The 20,715-nt window shown below is 38.1% G+C and overlaps 1 protein-coding gene across 3 annotated transcripts in view; it reads right to left on the bottom strand.

Moving 5' to 3' along the window:
* The window catches only part of WWC3 (WWC family member 3), an 88,995-nt gene that overhangs the window by 13,698 nt on the left and 54,582 nt on the right, over positions 1 to 20,715 (bottom strand). For 2 of the 3 annotated variants that reach the window (XM_065741360.1, XM_065741361.1), the window contains exons 8-12: positions 20,412 to 20,485; positions 11,444 to 11,686; positions 8,064 to 8,153; positions 6,356 to 6,930; positions 431 to 551 (exon numbers count right to left, since the gene is read on the bottom strand). In XM_065741360.1, coding sequence (XP_065597432.1) covers positions 431 to 551; positions 6,356 to 6,930; positions 8,064 to 8,153; positions 11,444 to 11,686; positions 20,412 to 20,485 — 1,103 coding nt within the window. The remainder of the gene's footprint in view (positions 1 to 430; positions 552 to 6,355; positions 6,931 to 8,063; positions 8,154 to 11,443; positions 11,687 to 20,411; positions 20,486 to 20,715) is intronic. The other variant, XM_065741362.1, reaches the window with a different exon arrangement.

Below are 20,715 nucleotides of genomic sequence, written 5' to 3'. Positions count from 1 at the left end.
TGTATAAAATGTCTTTACCTTCCTGTTAATCACTTTGTTATTCTTGCAGCAATTCATTTTTTTTTCCCTTAATCATAGGAAGGTTTATATTTTTAATTACGTCTCAGAACTTGAAGTCCTAAACTATATCATTTTATTTTATTATAGATGGTTGAAATAAAATGACCAATTTACGACTAACATCTTTCAGGTAAGAAGTATCAGAAGTTAAAATGTTAGAGACAATCAAGTGAAAGAAACTTAACAACTATGAAGATGACAGTAGAATTGTGTGTAAAAACTTTCTTCCATTTAACAGCTGCAACCTCATGTTCTTACACTACCAAGAAACAGCAATTTGAAAGCACATTCAGAAATTTACTACAAATTCTTTTAGGCCGTGTGGCAGAACAGGAATATTTCCAGCTTACTAAGCATTTATACACCTGACCTTTTGCTTAAAGCTTCAAACACGCCACTGTCACTAGCCAGTGAATGATCTGAGAGACATGCTGAAACTCGCCTGGCTCTCCTCTCCGATCTTCGACCGCTGTCTCCTCGCAGAGTTACAGCTACCATGGAGAAAAAGAGGAAACAACATCAGCTCAAGGTGATCTCTTAAGGATTAAGCAAGAAACAGCGGACTAGTGGCAAACAGTACCACTTGCAGCTAAACACTTGGTATAAATGCAGTTCACTGTTTTGTAATCTATCCTTAAAAACATACAGTACAACAGACCAGAGATTCTCTGTTAAAGAATTAAGGCTAACTTCTCTATGACATGACTAACCATAAGCCAATCTCACTGTTATTACAGTGTTGTTCTACAGGAATAATCACTCCTAGAGGCTTACATTAATTCAGTATACATACACATGATATCCTAAACTTCCAAGATTCACCTACTGATTATGCAGTAGTTTGAAAATAAACAGAGACTAATTCTTTTGAGAAGTTATCAGATAACACGAAGTGAGGTTTTGTTCTCATTTGTTTCCGTGTATGAATTCTCAAAGCACACTGCTCTTATCATCTCTCAACAGCAACTTTTATTTACAGCCTGAGAGGTGTTATCCAAAAGAACCAGTGCTTTCCATCTCACTGACAGCAGGTTTTTTTTCCAAAGTCTTGGTGAATGACTTTGAAAACTGACAGAGGGAAGAAAAAGTCAACCCCCCTTTCTGCCCTGAATCACCAGCACCACCACAAACAGCAATCACTTTCGTGAGCTAAGCCTATGGACAAAAATGGCATTACGCACCAGGCTTTGCAAATACAAGTAGAAACAGAAGGTAAAAATCCTTTAAGGTATGTGCACAAGTGATAATGCTCAAGAATTGCATAGGTAAGGTTTCAAGACTTCAGTGAAAGGTTGTAATTTGAGTTTTTCTTCTTTCATATCTTAGAGAGAATCAGTGCATGGACTTAGGGAACTTCAGTGTCTTTTACCAACTTCTTCCCCCTTTTGCTTAGGATCAGTGCTTGTCCTCGAAGCAGAAAAGCAATGGCAAACAGATGCCACTTTAGGAGTGGGGAAAGCATCATACTTCTACCCATGCTCATGAAATTAAACAGGTGTCCTCTAAGTTTTAGCAGACATGATTTGGAGTGACAGCAGCACAGCACACATCACAAGAGATGTAGGCAGTAGCTGCTTATTCCAGTTTACTACCACTAAGAATGAGATGTGTCCTACTCAGAGTAACAATTTAAGTAGCTCTGCTAGATATTACCTTTAGACACCACCAATAAAACGCAGCTACCTGAACAGCAAGTTCCCTCTAGCACAGCGTCACCAAGCAACCAGAGCCCCACTGAAGGATGGAATGGACATCAAGTCCCTGCTCTGTGTGGACAATGTCTTGCATCCCATGCCAGCCCCCATGCAGACAGCAGTCAGGCCTTGAAGCTTGACAAAAATCCCTCAAATAAACACATCTGTCCTGCTGTCGACAGAAGTGTCTGGCTTTGTCCCACTGCAGGAAGCACTGAGTACTGCCATCCTGCACTAACTTGAGATGCAATCTTTTTGTCAGATGACCAAAAGCACAAAACCAGAAGAGAAGCTCAGAATCATCACAGGCTGCTGTTTGAAGCTAAGATTCCCATGTGTACAGAGTCAGTTATCTGTGCTTTTGGATCAGTGGCCCTGTGGACCTACTCTCCAAATTCAGTGAGCTACTTAGCCATCTCCAGTTATTCAGGACATCTATTTGCTGGCAAGAACATTCCATTCCAGCATGTTTCTGCATCTGGAGAAATTTCCCCCTAATTACAGCGTCCCATCTTATTGTCCAGCACATGTCATTTTGCCATATAGCTCATTCCACCCTCGCTGTAAACAAGAGCCAAGCTCTAGCTCACTCAAAAAAAAAAAAAAACAAACACAGAAAACAGAAAAGGATGTTTGAACTACACTCTCCTCCTACCACTTGAAGGAAGTGGTGGATATCATTTCAATTTCTTTTAAATCTTTTCATTTGGTGAGAACTTCCATAACTCTTATCATTGATAAGCAAAAGGAAAACTTAGCACTTTGTAAGGGCATTTATTAGAATCAAAGGTTTTCTCAATAGCTTCACATCACTGGAAAAAGGCTGACTTTCACAAAAAAAAATTCCATTTTTATACCAATGCTCATCTACATATTCTGTATCAATTTCAAGAAATTGCACTATGATTACTCTTTTTCCTAAGTTAGTCTCTGGCTCACCCTGCTAGGTGAACAGTTTGTATATACGTTGGAGGTAGAAGAGGAGGTTGGACCTCGTGGGCTCTCTCCCTTGGAGGTTTCACTTTCCTAATTTGTCTGAAGGAAATCTTGTTCTCAAGCACCGACACAACCTCATGAAAAACTGATGTATTACAGCATCACTGCAACTTAGCAATGGTTGCCCACCACCTGCAGGCCAAGGAAGCATTCGATAAAATCTGGACAATGTCACAAATTTGGTTGAGATGCAAATGTCAGATCACACACTTGATTAGAAAAAAAGGAATCAGCAGAAAAAATTCATCAAGAAGAAAGAAACATCAGATTTTGACTCTAACAGAACAAGGTTTACCACAACTATACACCTTTCAATCCAGGAAGCTAAAGAATTTTTAAAAATAAAGTTTCTAAAATGCATATTTACCTTTTGCTGTCTTATTTCAACAAAATTAATGAGCAAAATCTATGACTTGGAATTTCCTAATGGGTGCCAAAGCTTGGCAAAGACTGGCCTGATGAAAAAACATATTCTCAGCTGCCATGAGCTCAAAAGATGAAAGAGAATGTTGGTGACTAATACATATTGGTGTCTAATACTTCATTAGCAAAAACCAAACATCTAAAGCATATTTCACATGCACAGGAAACTGCAAGTACTGCATGTCAGCTCAAAATGTGCTAATAGAAGAGTCAAATGCTGTCATAAAACCTAAATCAGAGACACAGACTTTACCTACCATGATGATGACGGGCATTACAATGATGTAATAAAGCTGAAGCTTGCAGAAAACATTTTTCAGGTATTTAACCAAATATATGGCTTAGTTGATGTAGCCAAAATATAAGTATACCATATGATTAAATAGATACAGCACTATATCAAGCAGCAATATGTCAAAACCAAATGTAGCAAAATCTCCTTTTACATCCACATGCAACTCATCAAAAACACTTCACACATAAATCACACAGGGTATTACAAGCAAAAAATAGCACAATTAGTAATTTTATGTTCACTTACAGTGCATTTTTCTGTTGTGCCGCATGAGAAACAAGACAAAATGGAAAGCACACAGTGATCAATCAACTTTTAGGTCTACAACAGTATTCTGCAAACTAGATTACTTAGGCATTAAAGGAAATTTAACACTCAAAAAATTAATTTAGGACAGAGAATATGCAGTGGAGATCTTAAAGACCAATGCTATGTTAACATTTTTCCTCCCACCCAAAGCTTTACAAATTCAATGTGTATGCCCCCAGAAGACATGAAGAAAAAGAAAACAGCAAATCAGCAAAAGAACATCAAGAATGCAGTTCCTAGAGAACTCCTAAACGTGCTTGAGTACTGCTTCAAAACAAGGTATAGACAACGTACTGACTGTTAATGTTTGATGGAGGACTCGGTGAAAAATTTGTCTGACAGTACTTCCTGGTTTTCCAGAGTTGCATTGCTCATTTTCCAGAGTAGTATTATATCGCTAGACCATCAGGTGGCAGCAGCAAAGCATACAGCATACAAATCTAGTGAAAACAAACACCTCCCAACATCTGGGGGTACCCAAACTGTCCTGTACGAGGTTGATGCTCCATCAGATTCTTCAAGAAAACAGTACTGAACTGATCTTAAAATTTTCAACTGACTGATGGAGATGATTGCATTACAACAGCAAATCCAATGACTAGGGAACGCCAAGCTCAAAGCAGTTGTGACTCCAGCCAAAAAACAGAATGGTTAAAATAGTTTTTCTCTCCCAGGCAATTGTTTCAAAAACCAAATATATTTAAAAAGAAAATATCCATCACGACAAACTGGTTACCTTTTAATTGTACATTCAAAAAGGAATGGAAAGCACTACGTTTAACACAAAGAAAAGTCAAAAACCCTAGATGAGGAGCTGGACCTGGACATCACAGTAGTGACAGTGGCATCACAGACGTGTTCTGCTAGAGGTTCTCAGAGAGCAAAAAAGCTAACTGTGTAGAAACATTACAGAGAAGAGAGAATAGGAAAACTGAAGCAGGACTTGACCTTCATCCTATTGCTCTCTAAGCCCTCAGACCAGGCCTTCATTTCTAGGAAATACATATGAGCTATAAATGAACTACTAATATAGCTTCACTTACCACAGTGGGTGAAGACATGCTGTGGTCTGATCTGAGGTTTAATGAAAGCCTCAGGAAGCTTTTCCATGACACTAATTTAAGCACAAACTTACATGTTGGTCCCAAGAATTCTGTTTATTTTGGTCAGAGTACTGCAATATGGGCATGAGAAATGTTTATGTCTAGTAAACAAATTCTGCAGCAGTATCTTCTGGCAGTGTGAGTTGCGTTAAGGAAAATAAGTTAGTCTACACTCAATTCTATTTGAACAAAGCAGGCCTGTTAGCTTCAAAAAAAAATAGAAAGCTGAAATCTTTTCCTTAGAGGCCAACAGTGTTCCTTTTTATTATCTCCTGACAAGAAGATCTAGTGGGATAATACATCCTCTGCTTACATTCCCTAGTAACCTTGATGCTCTAAGTCCTGAATGCAGTATTTTACACAAATATTAGAAACGAGACACGAATAGTCTCTAAAAGCTCTCCTCTACTGTAATGGTTTTATTCAAAATGTAGCATGTTAACACACAAAACTATCGCAAGGAAAAAATAATTTCATTTCAACAGCAGTTAAAACAGGAGAAGAAATTAATTGTTTCTTATTTTTTAAGGTTTCTGCATCACGTTTTGATCTCTCCAACTCAAGTTTCTAACGTACTTCCATCTACAGCACCTCAGCTTCCAACACAAGCTGTAGCAAGTCCATCAACTTCACATTCAAGTAGGAAAAGAAAACTCTTAACAGTATGCGCCATGGTAACTGAGACTGTTCTGTGATCATAAAGCACATGCTCTGAGATGGCAACAGCAAAAATCACTCAAGTGGCTGCTCAGCTCCTCACATGTGCCAGCAAAAAATGCTCCTTGGCTGCTGAAGTAGTGAACTCAACTCAAGAGCACAGCATATCATGCAACACCACCCTGTCACTGTGGCTCCTGTTCCATTGCACAATGCACAGACATGGGAATCTGGTACTGGAGCAAGCATGAATTCAGCATGAAGCCAGCCAACCTTTAAGCACTATCACAGCACCCCTCACCTTGTGCACACCTCCCCATTTTTCATTTTTTATTTTTTAATTATTAATTTAAAAAAGGAACAAAACAGCCAACAATCTCCTCCGGGTTTGTGTTGCTTGAAATAATCAAAATAGCAGCAACGTGGACAGAAATGAGGGCCTCAGATGTAATTAAATCATGCGTGTTTTTACTAATTCCTCATGCAAGACCGAAATACACATACCTTGGGGTGCCCAACTGCAACAAAAATCCATATGCCTTTCCTTTCCTTCCACCCAACCTATCACAGTTTTAAGACTTATTTGCAAACATTTTTTAATTCCTTCACCTCTGCCCTAAATCAAAAGTTTTTTTTTGTTGTTGTTGTCTTGACTTGGTTTTAGGGGGGAAATAGGGAGGTTCTTGTTTTCTTTTTAAACACCTAACATCCACCATGCAACTCCCAATGGATGGAAGTTAAAGTAACAATCTCTACTGTGCCAGTATGCTAAGGGTTGTGTGCCTCTTATGACAAAGGGATCAAACTCATAAACTCACCTCCACTGGGTTGGACAGCAGTCAGCTGTGGGCCCATTTCTCGTCCCCCCTCGCTGTCGACAGGGTAAGAGGACATCTGAGATGAACTTGGTCCTTGTGTATCATCATCACCCAATGCTGTGGTCTGAGCCCTGAGCATTTCCAGAGCTCCCATGCCTGCCATCTCCTCAAAACCTTCTGACATCTGAGCCAAGGGAGAATCTCGAGATGCAGAGAGAAATGGTGTGTCCAGAGGCGAGCTTGGAGGGGACAACGATGACAAGGAGGACCTTGATGACAGGGATGCCAGGGACTGTGGGGTATCCAGAGACCTCCGTTGCTTATTGAAATTTGAATGTCCAATGGGATCAGCATACGGCACATCCTTTGTCAGGGACTCAAAGGGAATGATGTCAAAGCGCAAATGCTGCCCGTAGTCTGTAACGCTGTCTGACTTGTCATACTGCGGAAGGCCATAGATGTCCGTAAAGCTGACCGAGCTGAGGGAGCCCCTGCTGGAGGCCAGGGAACCTCGGCTGGAGGCCAGGGAACCCCTGCTGCTGCCAGATGACATTGTGAGGGTGCTAGCCGACAGACTACGTCAGGGAAAGGAAAAGGAAACAGAAAAGGTCCTTTAAAATATAATCAGAAGCACCAGCACAGATACAAAAACATCAGCCCAGCTAATAGAAGCAATTTTCCATACATTCAGCACGTGACACAGATCTGTCTGTTCAGGGTCTAGATTGTGTTTCTTGTCCTGATATGAAACACAGACATGACTGGAAAAGCACAAGTGACTTGTTGTTGAATGAGGACTATGTGCAAATCAGGACATAGTACAACAGGACAGGTCTACTTCCTCTGACTCATAAGCAGCCCTAATTTGGCAGAAAAGAGGAAATGGGAAGGCGTGGATCAGTGCACACAGTATAAAGCCAGAAATGGTAGATGACTCTGATCCAGCCTGAATTGCTGTTAATGATGGATCATAAATGTATCAGGGAGAAGAAGCGAGAACGGATTTGGAGAGGCCCAACAAACTGCTGCATAAGTCTCACCGTCACAGGTTTTCCCAGAGCAAAATGAAAACAACTTTAGTATGAATCCTATTACAGTTCCTTCTATCGCTCCCAGATGGCTATGGAGAGAATAGCGTACGTGACAGGCAGAGATGAACTAAGACACAGCAGGAACTGAGCTTTTGATGTCGGCATGGTGTTGAGCTGAGGAATCCCTGAGAGCTGCACTGAAGAAGGCAGCTGTGAGCGTGAATATGCAAAACATTCCGGGCTTCTGTGTGGGTCTTAGCACGTTCTCATATTTAAATGGCAAAATTCTGTCATCTCACCAGGGACCAAAATCACCTCCTTTGGAGAAGGCATCAGGATATTAAACTTCACAGAATTTAGAAGAATGTTATTTTCACATAAAGTAAATCTGACAACTTTACTAGGGGATTCAATATTCCTTTTTCATAAAAGAACAAAACCGAGCATACAGAATTTCTAATATACATAATGACCTACCCCAAATATCCATCACTAATACTATTTAGTAAAAACTCCAACAAAATCACCACATGCCACAGATCAAACTGAATAAATTCAGCAAAAATTTAATTTACCCGACACACATACACAGGAAGTTTTAAAAGGTAAACTTCCATCATCAACATTCTGCTCTGCTGCAGTTCAACTTCAAAACCTACTCTTTTTGCACAACTCACCTTTTCAACTGGGAGTGTAAATACGAGGTTAAACGCGTAGCTTCCTCCAGTTGCATAAGCAAACAATTTCTCTTTTCCTGTAACAGTATCCTGTAATTAAACAGATACATATGATCATTTTCTTCACCTCAGTAGTACCCAAGAAGTGCAAGGAGCTTTCCACGTACAGAAAAATGACACTGCATTGCTGTTTAGAATTTCCTGCTTAGTGAAAAGTTTAAATTGATGCTGCATGTATGCAGCAGCAGTGGGAGTTCCAGCAAGAACACGGGAACCAGACTAGCAGAATTCACAGGCAAGAAAAATTAACCAAGGCACAGTGTAAGCATCATGACGTCAAAAACACACTACAGAAACTGTCAAAGTCATAAAAAGTTCTACGTAAAAGCATTAGACTCTACTAGATTTTTTTTTCCCTTCCATCAACATAACTGTGCCAGTAAAATACAGAAAATTAATATGACTAGTCGCCTTGGCAGGAAAAAAAAATATTCCAAAAAGTTCTGTTTTCCAAGCAAATTCATGTTACATTTCAAATGTAAAAAGAAAAGCTTTGGAGAAATTTTGTTCAGCAGTTAACATAAAGCACCACTTCAAGTTCTGATTCTACTTGTTCCAAGGAAGTTTATATATTTAAGCAGACAATATAGCATTTTGAATACTTAGCCACGACAAAAGCCTCTTGCTATGACTTATTTTTCGCCCATTCTAATAACAAGCAGCTGAATTACTCAGCACCACTGCCACAACACAAGTAGAACGTACCTGTAATGCTGTCAATCTCACATGCCTAGAAGATTTCTTAAATGCTCTATCAAAAAAACTGTTTACATGGGTTGATAGTGATAGGACAAGGGGGAATGGTTTCAAACTAAGACATGGGAGATTAGGTCAGGTATTAGGAGGAAGCTTTTCACTCTGAGGATGGTGATGCACTGGAACAGGTTGCCCAGAGAGGTTGTGTGTGTCCCATCCCTAGAGGTATTCAAGGCAAGGCTGGATGTGGCTCTGGGCAGCCTGCCCTGCTGGTTGGCGACCCTGCCCATGGCAGTGGGGGTTGAAACTGGATTATCTTTGAGGCCCTATTCAACCCAGGCCATTATATGAATGCACATTTATTCTTTTTCCAAATGGACAACTACAGATATTCCTGGTGCTTTATTCTTACTAACTCTATCACTAAATTTCAAAGTAGAATCAGGGTAGTAACTGATTTCATCTTACACATTTGTAGCAGCAAAGTTATTGCTCCAGACCTACGTTCATAAATTAGCTAGTCTGGAGATGAATAGTCTGGAGACAGCTTATCAAACGTAAAGATTCACATGTCAGACCTTACCCAACTGCATACAGCTGCTAGAATTCAACATGCTAAAGGTCAGGTTATAAAAATATAATTAAAAAGAGAACCCCTTTGGATAAAACAAAATGGCAACAATTACTTCAATGAACTGTGTATGGCAAAGGTACGAAAAAAATGTCTTTGTTAAGAGTGAAAACAGGAATCTCTCAATTTTGTTGGTCTCCAAGTGCATTAATTCAGTATGCTGGCATGGAGTCTGCAGCACCATGCTCCACCAAATCTCCCCCACACAGCAGAAGCTGCACACCAAAGTGTGAGCAAGATCAATGCTTTTCTCCTGTTTCTGTGCATCACAGACCCGGTTAACCGAGTGGCGCAAGGAAGGCTGCAGCTCTGCTATATCACTGAAGTGATCTCTGCATGGGGACCCCTCTGTCATACAGATTTTGAGTTAGTTCTGATCCATAACACAGTGTATTTACAACTCCATAACAGAACAAAACTGGTAATGATTTAAACAGGAAATTCCTTTCTATTTTGTGACTAGAAGGAAGTAGAAATAGAGAAGTAGAAGTGGGAATAGTTCGGGTCATTCTTGAGCCTAAATTAAACAAATAAATAAATTAGGGTTACTAATAGTTAAGATCTCCAATTTGTTATACAAAAAAAAAAAATAGAGTGGCCTTAAATATTTTTCTAACTTCTACTTTTTGCTAGCATTTGAAATATCAAGTATCACACTGGAATGCTGGTTTCCACTGCATGAACTACATGGAAAAATAGCTTGGCCTTCTTGCCAACGTAGCATGCACTACCTAATATGAGAGCCCAAGAACAACAAATAAAACTTACTACACTGCAGTGCAAAGTGAACTCCCTTCTCTGTCAGTTCATGCTGGAAAGCTTGTTTGACAGTACTGCAAAAATTGCAAAATATACAACACTGAGCTGCAGGGTGGCTGTTAATTTTGCTTTTATTGCCTGAATTTAGATCTAAAGGCTGTTCAAAGTTCCCAGAGTTTGTACATGGAAAGCATTTCCAAATCTTTCTAACAGTTCCTTAATTGCGTAAATATTAGCCTTAAAATGGATTGTATTATATCCATTTCACATAGTTTCCCCTCATATTAAACCTGACTTTTTACCATTTATTCAAGCCTCAGTTTGTTTCATAAAAATAAAAAAGACAAGAAAAACGAAAAATCTTTCATACCTCAAACAGGACAAAAGTATTGTTCTGTTACAAATAAACACATTAAATTTAAAAGGCCACAAACCACTCCTCTATAAGTAGGCATTTCTGGCACTTATGTATCATGTACACATCTATTATTTTTAAGGGAAAGCAAGTCTTGGAAATAAGAACGAGTACTTTCACGCTTTTCACTGGAAGCAGTCTATGGTAATGGGAGAGTAGTAATAATTTTTGTCCATTTCTTTGGCTAGAGAAAAGAATGTCTGATTTTGAAATAAACTGTTTCTGCTGTGGTGTTTTTTTTTCGTTTGTTCTCACACATAACTTTACATTTAAATTACATTTCAAGAATGACTTGGTTTACTATACTGTCAGAGTTGGATGTGCTCATGCTTCGAAACTGCAAATTAAAAGGAAAAAATTGATGAAACAGGTGAAAAAAATCCTCTAACCTCCCCATTCTAAAGCGGAAAGTATATATATAGGGAAGCGTCTTTGTTCTGATGAAGATTACCATTACTCCACTGTAAAATAATAGAAAAATCCTTCGCTGTCCAGGTGCTAGTATTCATCTTTCTTATCTGGCAACATCACTCAGACTTCCTTTCTAAGTATTTCATGTGACCATTCTGATCTCTTCTTTCCATTCCCACAGTTCAGATGAACAAAAGAAAAATTAACCAGACAACATCACTAACTGTCCTCCACAGAACTTCAAGACAGGCAGAATTAAATAATGGCAGAGTTAGGAGCAAATGATTCCTTCCTTTAAAGCAAATTACTCTACAAACTTTTTTTTGTTTTGTTTCTTAAACACATGAAATTCTCTACTCTTCCGAGAAACTACCCAGCAGTTAAGAAAATGGGTTTACATTCACAAACCTTTCAGTGGCCCCATGAGCAGAGGTTGCTCTAGCCCGCTGAATTTCATCCTCCAGACGTCTTTTTTCTTCCTCCAAACGTGCAATGTCTTCTGGGGATCGTCTCTGCTGACTGATGAGCTGCAGCTCCTGAAGAAGAGCCTCCTTCTCCTTGATGAGCTGAAGACGGTCCCTGTCCGCTTCAGCCATTCCTGGCCAAGATTCATTGTCTAGCGATGCCAGCTGCTGTTGTATATTTGAAACTCTTTAAAAGAAAATAAATATATTTCAAAACACAGAATAGACGAAGATGAAGACAACTAAAAGGAAAAACATCAGAAGGTGAAGCCTGTCAACTTCAATGACTTTCATCTAAACTCTGAAACAAAAACATTTAAGGGTCTTTGGGACACATACTTGTTTCTAAGGCTTGGGGCATTTCTTGGTTGGTTTGTTTTAAATGTAAAGAATGCCAAGTATTCATGAATTGTGTAGCTGCATGAGAACTACAATACGAGTATCACGTGGTCAGTATCTGTCTTCACAGATTATAAATTTTACAGAAAAATCTATTGATATTTTAGAGTTCTTGAATATGTTGTCTGTACAAGTTGATGAATCTGAATATCTTTTTGCTCCTCATTCTTTCATTACCAGATCTTAACCTGAGATCTGAGCAATGCAGAGAAGGAAAAGTGTTTGCTTTGAGAAGTTCTGTATTGTCACGTCCCACCTTCAAGAGGAACGCATCCTGACTGACAACAAAGTTTTAAGAGCATATTAGTTATCAGTAAAACAAAAGCACAGGTCCAGAAGAAGATTTGCTTGTTGCAAACTAGATGGCTTTAGATGGATCGATCATCAAATCAATTAGATATGCTAACTTCAATGCTATTTTCAGTAGTAAACTTTATAGCCAAAAGGAGTTTTGTTGTCGCTTTTTTTTTTTAATCTCCATAGAATGAACCATTACATTCCTACAACTATTGATGTACTGTGATTGCACAGTTGACGTTGTGAGAAACTGATCTGCTAAAAAGAAATTCTGAACTCTAATAAACACTACACCAACCCCTAAAGCTAAAAATTTCACAACTGTTTCTTTTGGCAAAAGCAAAAGGTATATAAGCATAACAGGGAGAACACTTTGTTACTGTTTGCTTTTTATGCTTGTCTTACAGTGATCAATTTAAGACACTTCAGAGGCTTACTGTTAAAATGAAAAGTAAATAAAAAAATCTAGCTTTCTGATTTTTGAACATTTATAAGAAACTAAATTGTACCAAAGTTATGCATCTGTACACCTCAGTTTCATCTTCACTTTGAAATGGCAGCATTCAAAGTTCAGGGCAAGAAAAGATTACTGCCCTTAAAGGAAAAAGTATATGGTAACAAAAGAAATGAATTAACAAAATAATGCTAAAAGCACATAACAAGCAAACAGAAAACCCACAGCATAGTAACATCTGCCCAAGAATAAATGAAAAGGCATTGATGACATGATGAACATAGATTTTTCCTATCTAAAAATATTTATTTCAGACCGTTCAAAGAATTGGCCATCTTATTATCATGATGAGGGAAATTAAGTATTCATGTAAGTCAACAACTACATTAATTAGTTCACATGTTCAAATATAAACAGGAATTTTACTGTTCATTTTGACAAATACCACTCTTCCCCTTTTTTCTCATTTACAGCAAGTAAAGAACTTGGGTATTGTGTTACATTTTAGTCTGAAGTATAATACTTGATAAAGTCCTTCAACACTTTTTCAATCTCCTTACCCAACTTCTTGCGAAGAGCTAGTGAAAGCACCACTGCGAATCAATATATACCGTTTAAATATTTAATTCCTCAGATATTGTGCATAAATTCCAGATGCACTCTCTTGACCCCAGCCCTTCGTTGGGATGTCAGGGCCATTCTCCCTCCCTCTTCTCTCTCAATCCAGCTTGCTAAATGGTTAAAGATTCAGGAAACACTTCTGAACACGTATCCAGCTTGATTTTCAAGTGTTCAATGCCAAATGAAATGAACAGGAACCCAAGGTCTGCTCAAGAGAATTGTAAAATTCAAGCACATTTGGATGGTCATAGCTTAGTTCAGGAGTGTGAATCAGCTGAGCCTCAGCAACGCACTGGAGTAACCACATTCACAAGCTCTTACATAGTTTGTGAGTGAAAGAAGAGACGTGTTTGGTGATGACTCTGAGTTCAGTTTGATGAAATAGCTGAAGGACTGACCCACTCACAGTTGTCCTGCTAATTATTTTTCTAATGCAGACTGAGCTGGTTATGGTACTGGCCACTGAAACAAATAAATGCTAACATAGGCAGTGAAGAAGAGAGAAATGCCAACAGGCAAGATGGAAAAGTGGCAGGAGGAAGGAAGTGATCTCTTGTTTCAGTCCCATTTCACCACCGAATCAGCTTGGCTGATCAGGACAATACTCTAAATACAGGAGGTTTTAATTTAGACTCTTGTGCTTGCTGTGAACACATTACTCCCCTTGTGCATGTCATTCCAGATTAAAGTTTGCTTTTTCCCCCCAAATCTCTGTTAGAAGATGCTTTGAAAGAAGGAAGTTGTGGTACAATAACTTAATTGTACCATTATTAAAGGAAAAAGTAATGCTGTGGACAAGGCTTGTGTCACTGAAGAGTTCCAAAATCTGATTAGGTACTTATTCTGATTCCCTTGACACTCCCAGCATTTCTGCTAGCAGTTCCTGTCTCCATTTCTTCCTTCAAAGCAAAGAAAATTGCATAACACACTACATAATGCAGAAATCTGCTGGGAGAACTTCAGCAATAGTAAGCCAGTCTCCTGCAACCTGTATTTCCTGCAATTCTTGCAAGCACACCAAACTTTTCTGGGGAATTCTGTTGATTGTCTTTCACTGAGGACTCCTCTATGTGCCATACTGCTCCAAAAAGCTACCAGTGATAAAACTTGTTAAAGTTTATCTTCTTGGCTAGAAAACATCCCATTTACAGTCTCCCTCATCCAAACCTAAGACACATATCTGAGGATAGGAGACATGTTGAATTCACCCAAAAGCGTAATAAGAAAAATCCTTCCAAGCATGTTTCATACTTGCAGTTTGTTTCTTGCAACACAAGCTTTTATTTCCAAACATAACGAAGGCACAAATAAGTACTCTCACTGTGCTTGTCCATGCCAGGTTTAATGCCTAGACTACACCAGTCATATGCTACAAAAAGTAGCTGTTTTGCATTGTTTCAAACTCAATGTATATATTTGTCTACCTTAAATACCCCCTTAAATCAACATCTTGACAGGGATAGCAGCTTGTTTTTTGTTTGTTGGTTTTTGTTTTTTATTTTAAAAAAAAAGGTCCTTTGTAGTGCCTCTGCTTTCCAAACACATTTTTGTTTCTTACTTAGTACTCTTTTGAGATAGTACTTCTTAAGTCTAGTCATTATAAGAGTCCTTTTACCTTGGCTTAATACCAGCTATACCAAGGTCCCTACTGATGTAGCAATTTAACATATTCCTGGAAAAAACCCAGTTAATTTTGAACCATCAACATTCCAGGCATTTTGCCCATTCCCATCCTTGCATAACTAGCACTGAGGAGCCTGCATTCCACCCTCAAGTAGGTGGTATCAAATGACTGGTTTCCTAGGTAGGCAGGCTGACTTGCTGTTTACTTCAATATTTAAAATTTTCTAATAGAAATGAATATAAAAGCTCCTGTTAATTATAGAAGCAGGAGGGCACAGGTGGGATAACAAAAGTTTAAGCTTAGTGATAGAAAGTAAACACAGGTTTGAAATAGCAAAACTTGCCCTGAAACCGCCACAGTGAAATGGCTGGCTTGATGCATACACAGTCCACGATAACACAGGCAAAGCACAAGGGTGGAAAACAGGACAAACATTAATTTATCACGTAGCACGTCTCAATCATTACACTCTATATAGACTCCCCTAGAGAAACTAGAGCAACAGTTAACCTACTGTTGGGTTAGGAGGGAGTTGGATTTGATGATCTTTACAGGTCCCTTCCAACCCCTACAATTCTGTGATTTTGGCATTTGAATTAACTGAGGAAAACGAAATGATTTTGTTAGTATTTAGAACCTCTACTGCTATTCGAACACAGCATGAATGAAATTACACTGACGAGCTCAAGAACTTCTATTTTATAAGATTTTGTTTATTTAAGTATAGCATGAGTTGGTTTTAAACATACTGAGCTTGAAGTAAAAAACACTTTATGAGATGAAACTACCTGAACTGCAGACATTACAATCAAGCCAATTACTCATTATGAGCAAAGCAGATATCTTGGTGAGATAAATACTCTGAAGGAATACTGATGTCCAAATTCATATTCACTAAAGGGACAAAACAATACCCTACACTAAGTATTTCCTAACCTAAAAGTTCTGATCGCCCATTCTGGCTTAAACAAGTTCTCTAAACTTACTTTGACTGAATTTTCCAAGAAAACAAAAAAGAAGAAAAAAAACCCCAAAATTTTTTAGCTTCTGGTTGACACATCAGATTTTTCTACAACTGAAGTCTTTGTTACCTGTGGAATTGGAATAATGTTAATAAATAAAAACAAAACCCATAGTTATGATTTGGAGGAAAATGGTAACTGACTGCACTAACATGTAAAAATACATCAGCCCAGCTTACTCTTTTCTTTAGGCAGAATGAGGTCCTGGGACACTAAGAGGCTTATGGACAGATCCTAATCCAGTTCTCTGTCACTTCAGCTAGCAGGCAAACTCTACTACATATAACACCAAGGTTATGGGACTGCAGACACATAACAAAGTGTAAGAACCAGGTAAATTCTCATATATATAGGCCCTCAGGAGAGTAAATTACAAATTATACTCAAAAAGGGGAAGGCTAGGGAAAGAGGAAGAAAGAAATGGAAAGAACAAGAAGTTGGGGAACTCAGCCAAAAGCTCATAAAATTTCTCCACTGTGTCTACTTTGGCTGTTCCTGCAAGTATGTGCCACTGTGGCTTTGGCAGACAACACGAGTACACTCTGTAGAATATCCAGCCTTTCTGGCAGCCTGTTTCAATAACAAGGAGGTCTTAAACTGGCTTAAGATAGTCATGAAACCTTTAGAGTTTACTGGCATTTTGCAGATAAAATAAGTTATCCACCTTGAAAACAAAGCCTGTTAAAACCAACAGAGGAGAGGAATTGGGATTTCCTTAACTCACATTTAAATTGGTACAAGGAAAACTAAAGATGTGGAGGGAGCAGAGTCACGCTCTCACCCAAAGAGAGAAACAGCTGTACGTATAAAAGTTGATACTGGGAGATTTAAATTAGCTAACATTCCTGAGCCAGGTATTTATGGAATATCAGACAAATTACTTCATATCTAAATCAGATTTTCAGATTAGTTTATCAGAATAAAACATAAAAATTCCAGTGAATTTCGCTAGAAATTAAGCAAATAAACCTTCACAAGATGACTTGTAACAGAAAAATAGCCTCCGTATGATTTAAACATTTCAGTTGGAAAATAACACCTCTAAATTCACAATGCAGGTGAGTATAAAGAAATTACTCCTTCTGCATTCAAAACAGATAAACTGGTTGAAGATGTTTTTGTTCATCTAAGTCAGCTGCCATCAGACTGGATTTAAAAACATAAATAAAAATCACAGTTAATTCCAGTGCTTGTTATTGGAGGGATCATTCTTCATCTAATGATTAATTCATTTCTCAGGGCATGAGGTGCTGTAGCAATGACATTTCATCATCATTTGCCAATACACTTTGTGTAATCATTACACTAAACTGTACAACTCTGAGGTATCAAAGAAAAACAATTTGCTTTTGATTTCTCTTTCTATGAAGCAGTCTATTCAGAAAAATGCTGGAGGGGGACACTTCCCAGCAGGCAGACGCTTTTTATGAGAGGGGGTCTCACTGAAATAGCAACTGAAACTGAAAACAGTATTTATCCAGGCAGCTTGGGGCTGTCTGTTCAAAAATGCTGTCTTCCCTCCCTCCTGCTTCTCCAGAGGGCCACACTGACAGATCTGAGAGAAAAAAATTTCACGGAAATAAGGTGCAGTTTATTTAAAAGTAACGGGGGGAAGAGAATAGTAAAGAGCAGAAGTCTCCCTGTTCCGCATGACTGATGAAATAAAAGTGAAGTTTCCATGTCTCCTCTTGGAGACTGGAGCAGACACAGGATAGAGGATGGTTTCTCCAGCTTTTTGAAGATGTTGGAACCCACAGCTCACAACATCTGAAGATCCTCATGGGAAAAACTAAATTGCAAATTATCTGACTTCCTTCCAGTGGGAAGCTGAAGGGAAAAAAAAAAAAAAGAAAAAAGCTCTGCTAATGTCTTAATTTATGCAAAGAGCAAACCACTCAGTACTGTTTGAGAGATTTTTAAAGGAGGAATAAAAATCAGTATCTTTTTCAAAGGAACAAAGATATTCTGGGAACATAAGCCAGCTTCCCTACTATCGCTAGGTTCATCTCCTGAATTTCTCCAGGTGGATCACTCAGAAGTCGCAACACTGAATTTTTTCACTAAAATACTGAAAAAAAGAGAATGCCCTTTTATTTTTAAAAACTTCTTCATTACACACAGCAGGTATTCTGCTGGCATCTGAATCTGTATTATAATTTACAGCAAAAATGCAACACGCTGCCCTTCAGTTAGTGGGTGTTTTTTTCCCCTTGCTTTCCATTAAGGGAAGAGAGACACTTTTTCTCTTCCTGAGTACTTTTAATGCCCTACCTTAAAACTTGGACAGGGCAGTATGCCTGTTGAACTTGTTTGCTATACACTTTTACACCCTGTCTGACAAGCAAACACTCATAATATACCGTTTTACAGTTGTGATATACTGTAGCATTTAAATTTTCTACTTTGTAGATTTTAATCCATGGCAGCACATTCCGTCACCCACACTGCGCAGTAACAGTAGATATTTCAGCAGCCAAGGCAGAATGAGCACAAAGATATTTAGTAGAGACAAAAGCCCTACAGAAATGCCAGCAAGCTAAGGGGAAGGAATGCATGATAAATGAAGAATGCAACCACAGAGATAACTGGTAGGGGCAATGAGCTTTGTGCAGTTCCAATCAAAAGCTGAATGCTGATTATTTCTGTACAACGTACTAGGCAAAATAAGGCAACTATTTTAAAGGAACTAGCATGCTTTTGCTAAATAACAGAGCAGTGTTGGAGCTGCTATTCCAGGACAGCAAAACTACCTTTACTATAATTAGTATTCTCTGTCTGGAAGGTTAGTTACCAGATTTTCTACATTCAATAATATCAGAGCCCACATCAGTTCCAATGTTCAGAAATACTGCGCTCCATGTATAAATAAATATTCAGCATTTCCACCTGATAAATGCTTCTGCTATTACTTGCAAATCAACAACAACAAATCCACTGCCATCAAAACGTGGACAGACAAACTCACCACTTTCTTTTCCCTGCAACAACACGCAGGAAGAGTTTTTTAAAGACTCAGAAAAGATACATTAGAAAAGTTAATTAAAAACTTTAAATACAATCTTTAGAGCTCCAGTAGTTCTCCTAAGCTGAGCAGTGTAAAACTAAATCCTATTCTTTTTCCTTCAACAACTGTCACGTACTCCTAAATTACCACTGGGCTGTGATGCACTTAAGGGTTAACCTCTGAGCAAACAGTACACAGATGGCTTTTTGTTTTGCCTTTTTTCTCCCCAGTTAATTAATTTTTGTTATGTAATAGTCACTAGTACCCACATAATGCATTTTACAATGCAGACTTTTATTCCAGTTACAAACGCTGAAGAAATTTAGCTGTGTATTTCTACTGTGCTTGCATCAATTTCTTTTTCTATGCCTGTATTGTGTCCAAATGTGGACAAACTTTCCAAGAAAGAAAAAATGGAGAATTGCCTATAAGGCTCCCAACCTGTGCCAAGACATGTGACAACATTAGAGTTTCCCTCAAAAAAAAGTCATCACTGTGTGAAAAACAGGCAAGAGTACTGGACTTTGTTTTTACCCTTTGTTCTTAGAGATGGAAAAACAGACAAAATTGAAAAGAAACGAAAACCCAAACTTGAAAAACAAATTTAAGAAATAAGGTTCTCACAATCAACTGTAACTGGATCTTTTAAGTGCCAGTCAATTTCACTTAAAAGAGCATTTTACCAGCACAAGTTAACATGATCATAAATGCATCAAGTTACCATGTTCAAGCTGTCATTTTTGCCTACACTACTGTCCTGAATATGTGACAACCAGTTTGAAAGCAGAAAAATTAAAGGAAGGCCTATTAAACTATACTGGTATGTAATACTTCTTAAATCATTCTAAATCAGAGAGATTACTTTCACAAGGACATGAAAAAAATCTGCAAGATGTCAAAAAAGAAATACGTAATTATAACAATTAAGTAGATGGAAAGACTTGGTGAAGAATTAACTAATCTCAGGTCAATTTAAAAAGGTTTTTGTCATATGTTTTTCATTCTCAAAATCAACTTTTATGTGCCTTTTGCTTCGGCTATGAATGTCTATTTATCTCAAGATCTTTTGCATTCCATCATCACACTGAGTTTACAGCTTCATCATATACAGCTTAGATCACAGGTATGCGAAGTTCTGAGCATTCTGACAACCAGCCAGATATAAACTGGGTGTACATTTAAAGACTGTTTATACTTAGGCTTGAGAAGAATAAAGAAAAAATAAACAGTTCAATTAAACTACTGCAGCTTTCTGTTTGTACAAGTGTAGAATAGCACTGACATTCAGTTTTATCTATGCAAACAAATATAATAATCTTATGATAAAGTCTTACGTTTACCTAAGCTTTTATTGCCTCCAAACTATCAAAAGTAAGCACAGTAAGCATATCAATCTTCCTCAAGACATTTCAGTTAGGAGACTGGCTCCAGTTCTACTTTGACAACATAAGTAGAAGTAAAAATAAAAATATCAAGTTCATCCTTAATTACCTTTTCTTGGCCTCTTCATATTGCCAGTTGAGCCTTACTTTGTCTACGAGTCTTGTTTTATCATCGAACCCAAACTTTTGCAGAGTTTGAAGAGTAGAGTGGGGGGAAAAAGACAGGGAGACATGAGATTTTTAAAACACTCTGAAAATAAAGGGTTAAATTAGTCTCTCCTACTGGCCCAACTAAAAATTGTCAATGTTTTGAATAACAACAACCAAAATCAATTTTATGCTTTAGAAATACAACTCTGGTTTGTAGCTAAACACATAAAAGATAAGTGAGCCCTTTCAACAAATGATGATAC

Source organism: Cyrtonyx montezumae, unplaced genomic scaffold, assembly GCF_038088225.1.
Source record: "Cyrtonyx montezumae isolate F1298 unplaced genomic scaffold, pur_monq_1.0 scaffold_3, whole genome shotgun sequence".
Taxonomy (NCBI): Eukaryota; Metazoa; Chordata; class Aves; order Galliformes; family Odontophoridae; genus Cyrtonyx; species Cyrtonyx montezumae.
This window is presented reverse-complemented; position numbering and strand designations above follow the sequence as displayed.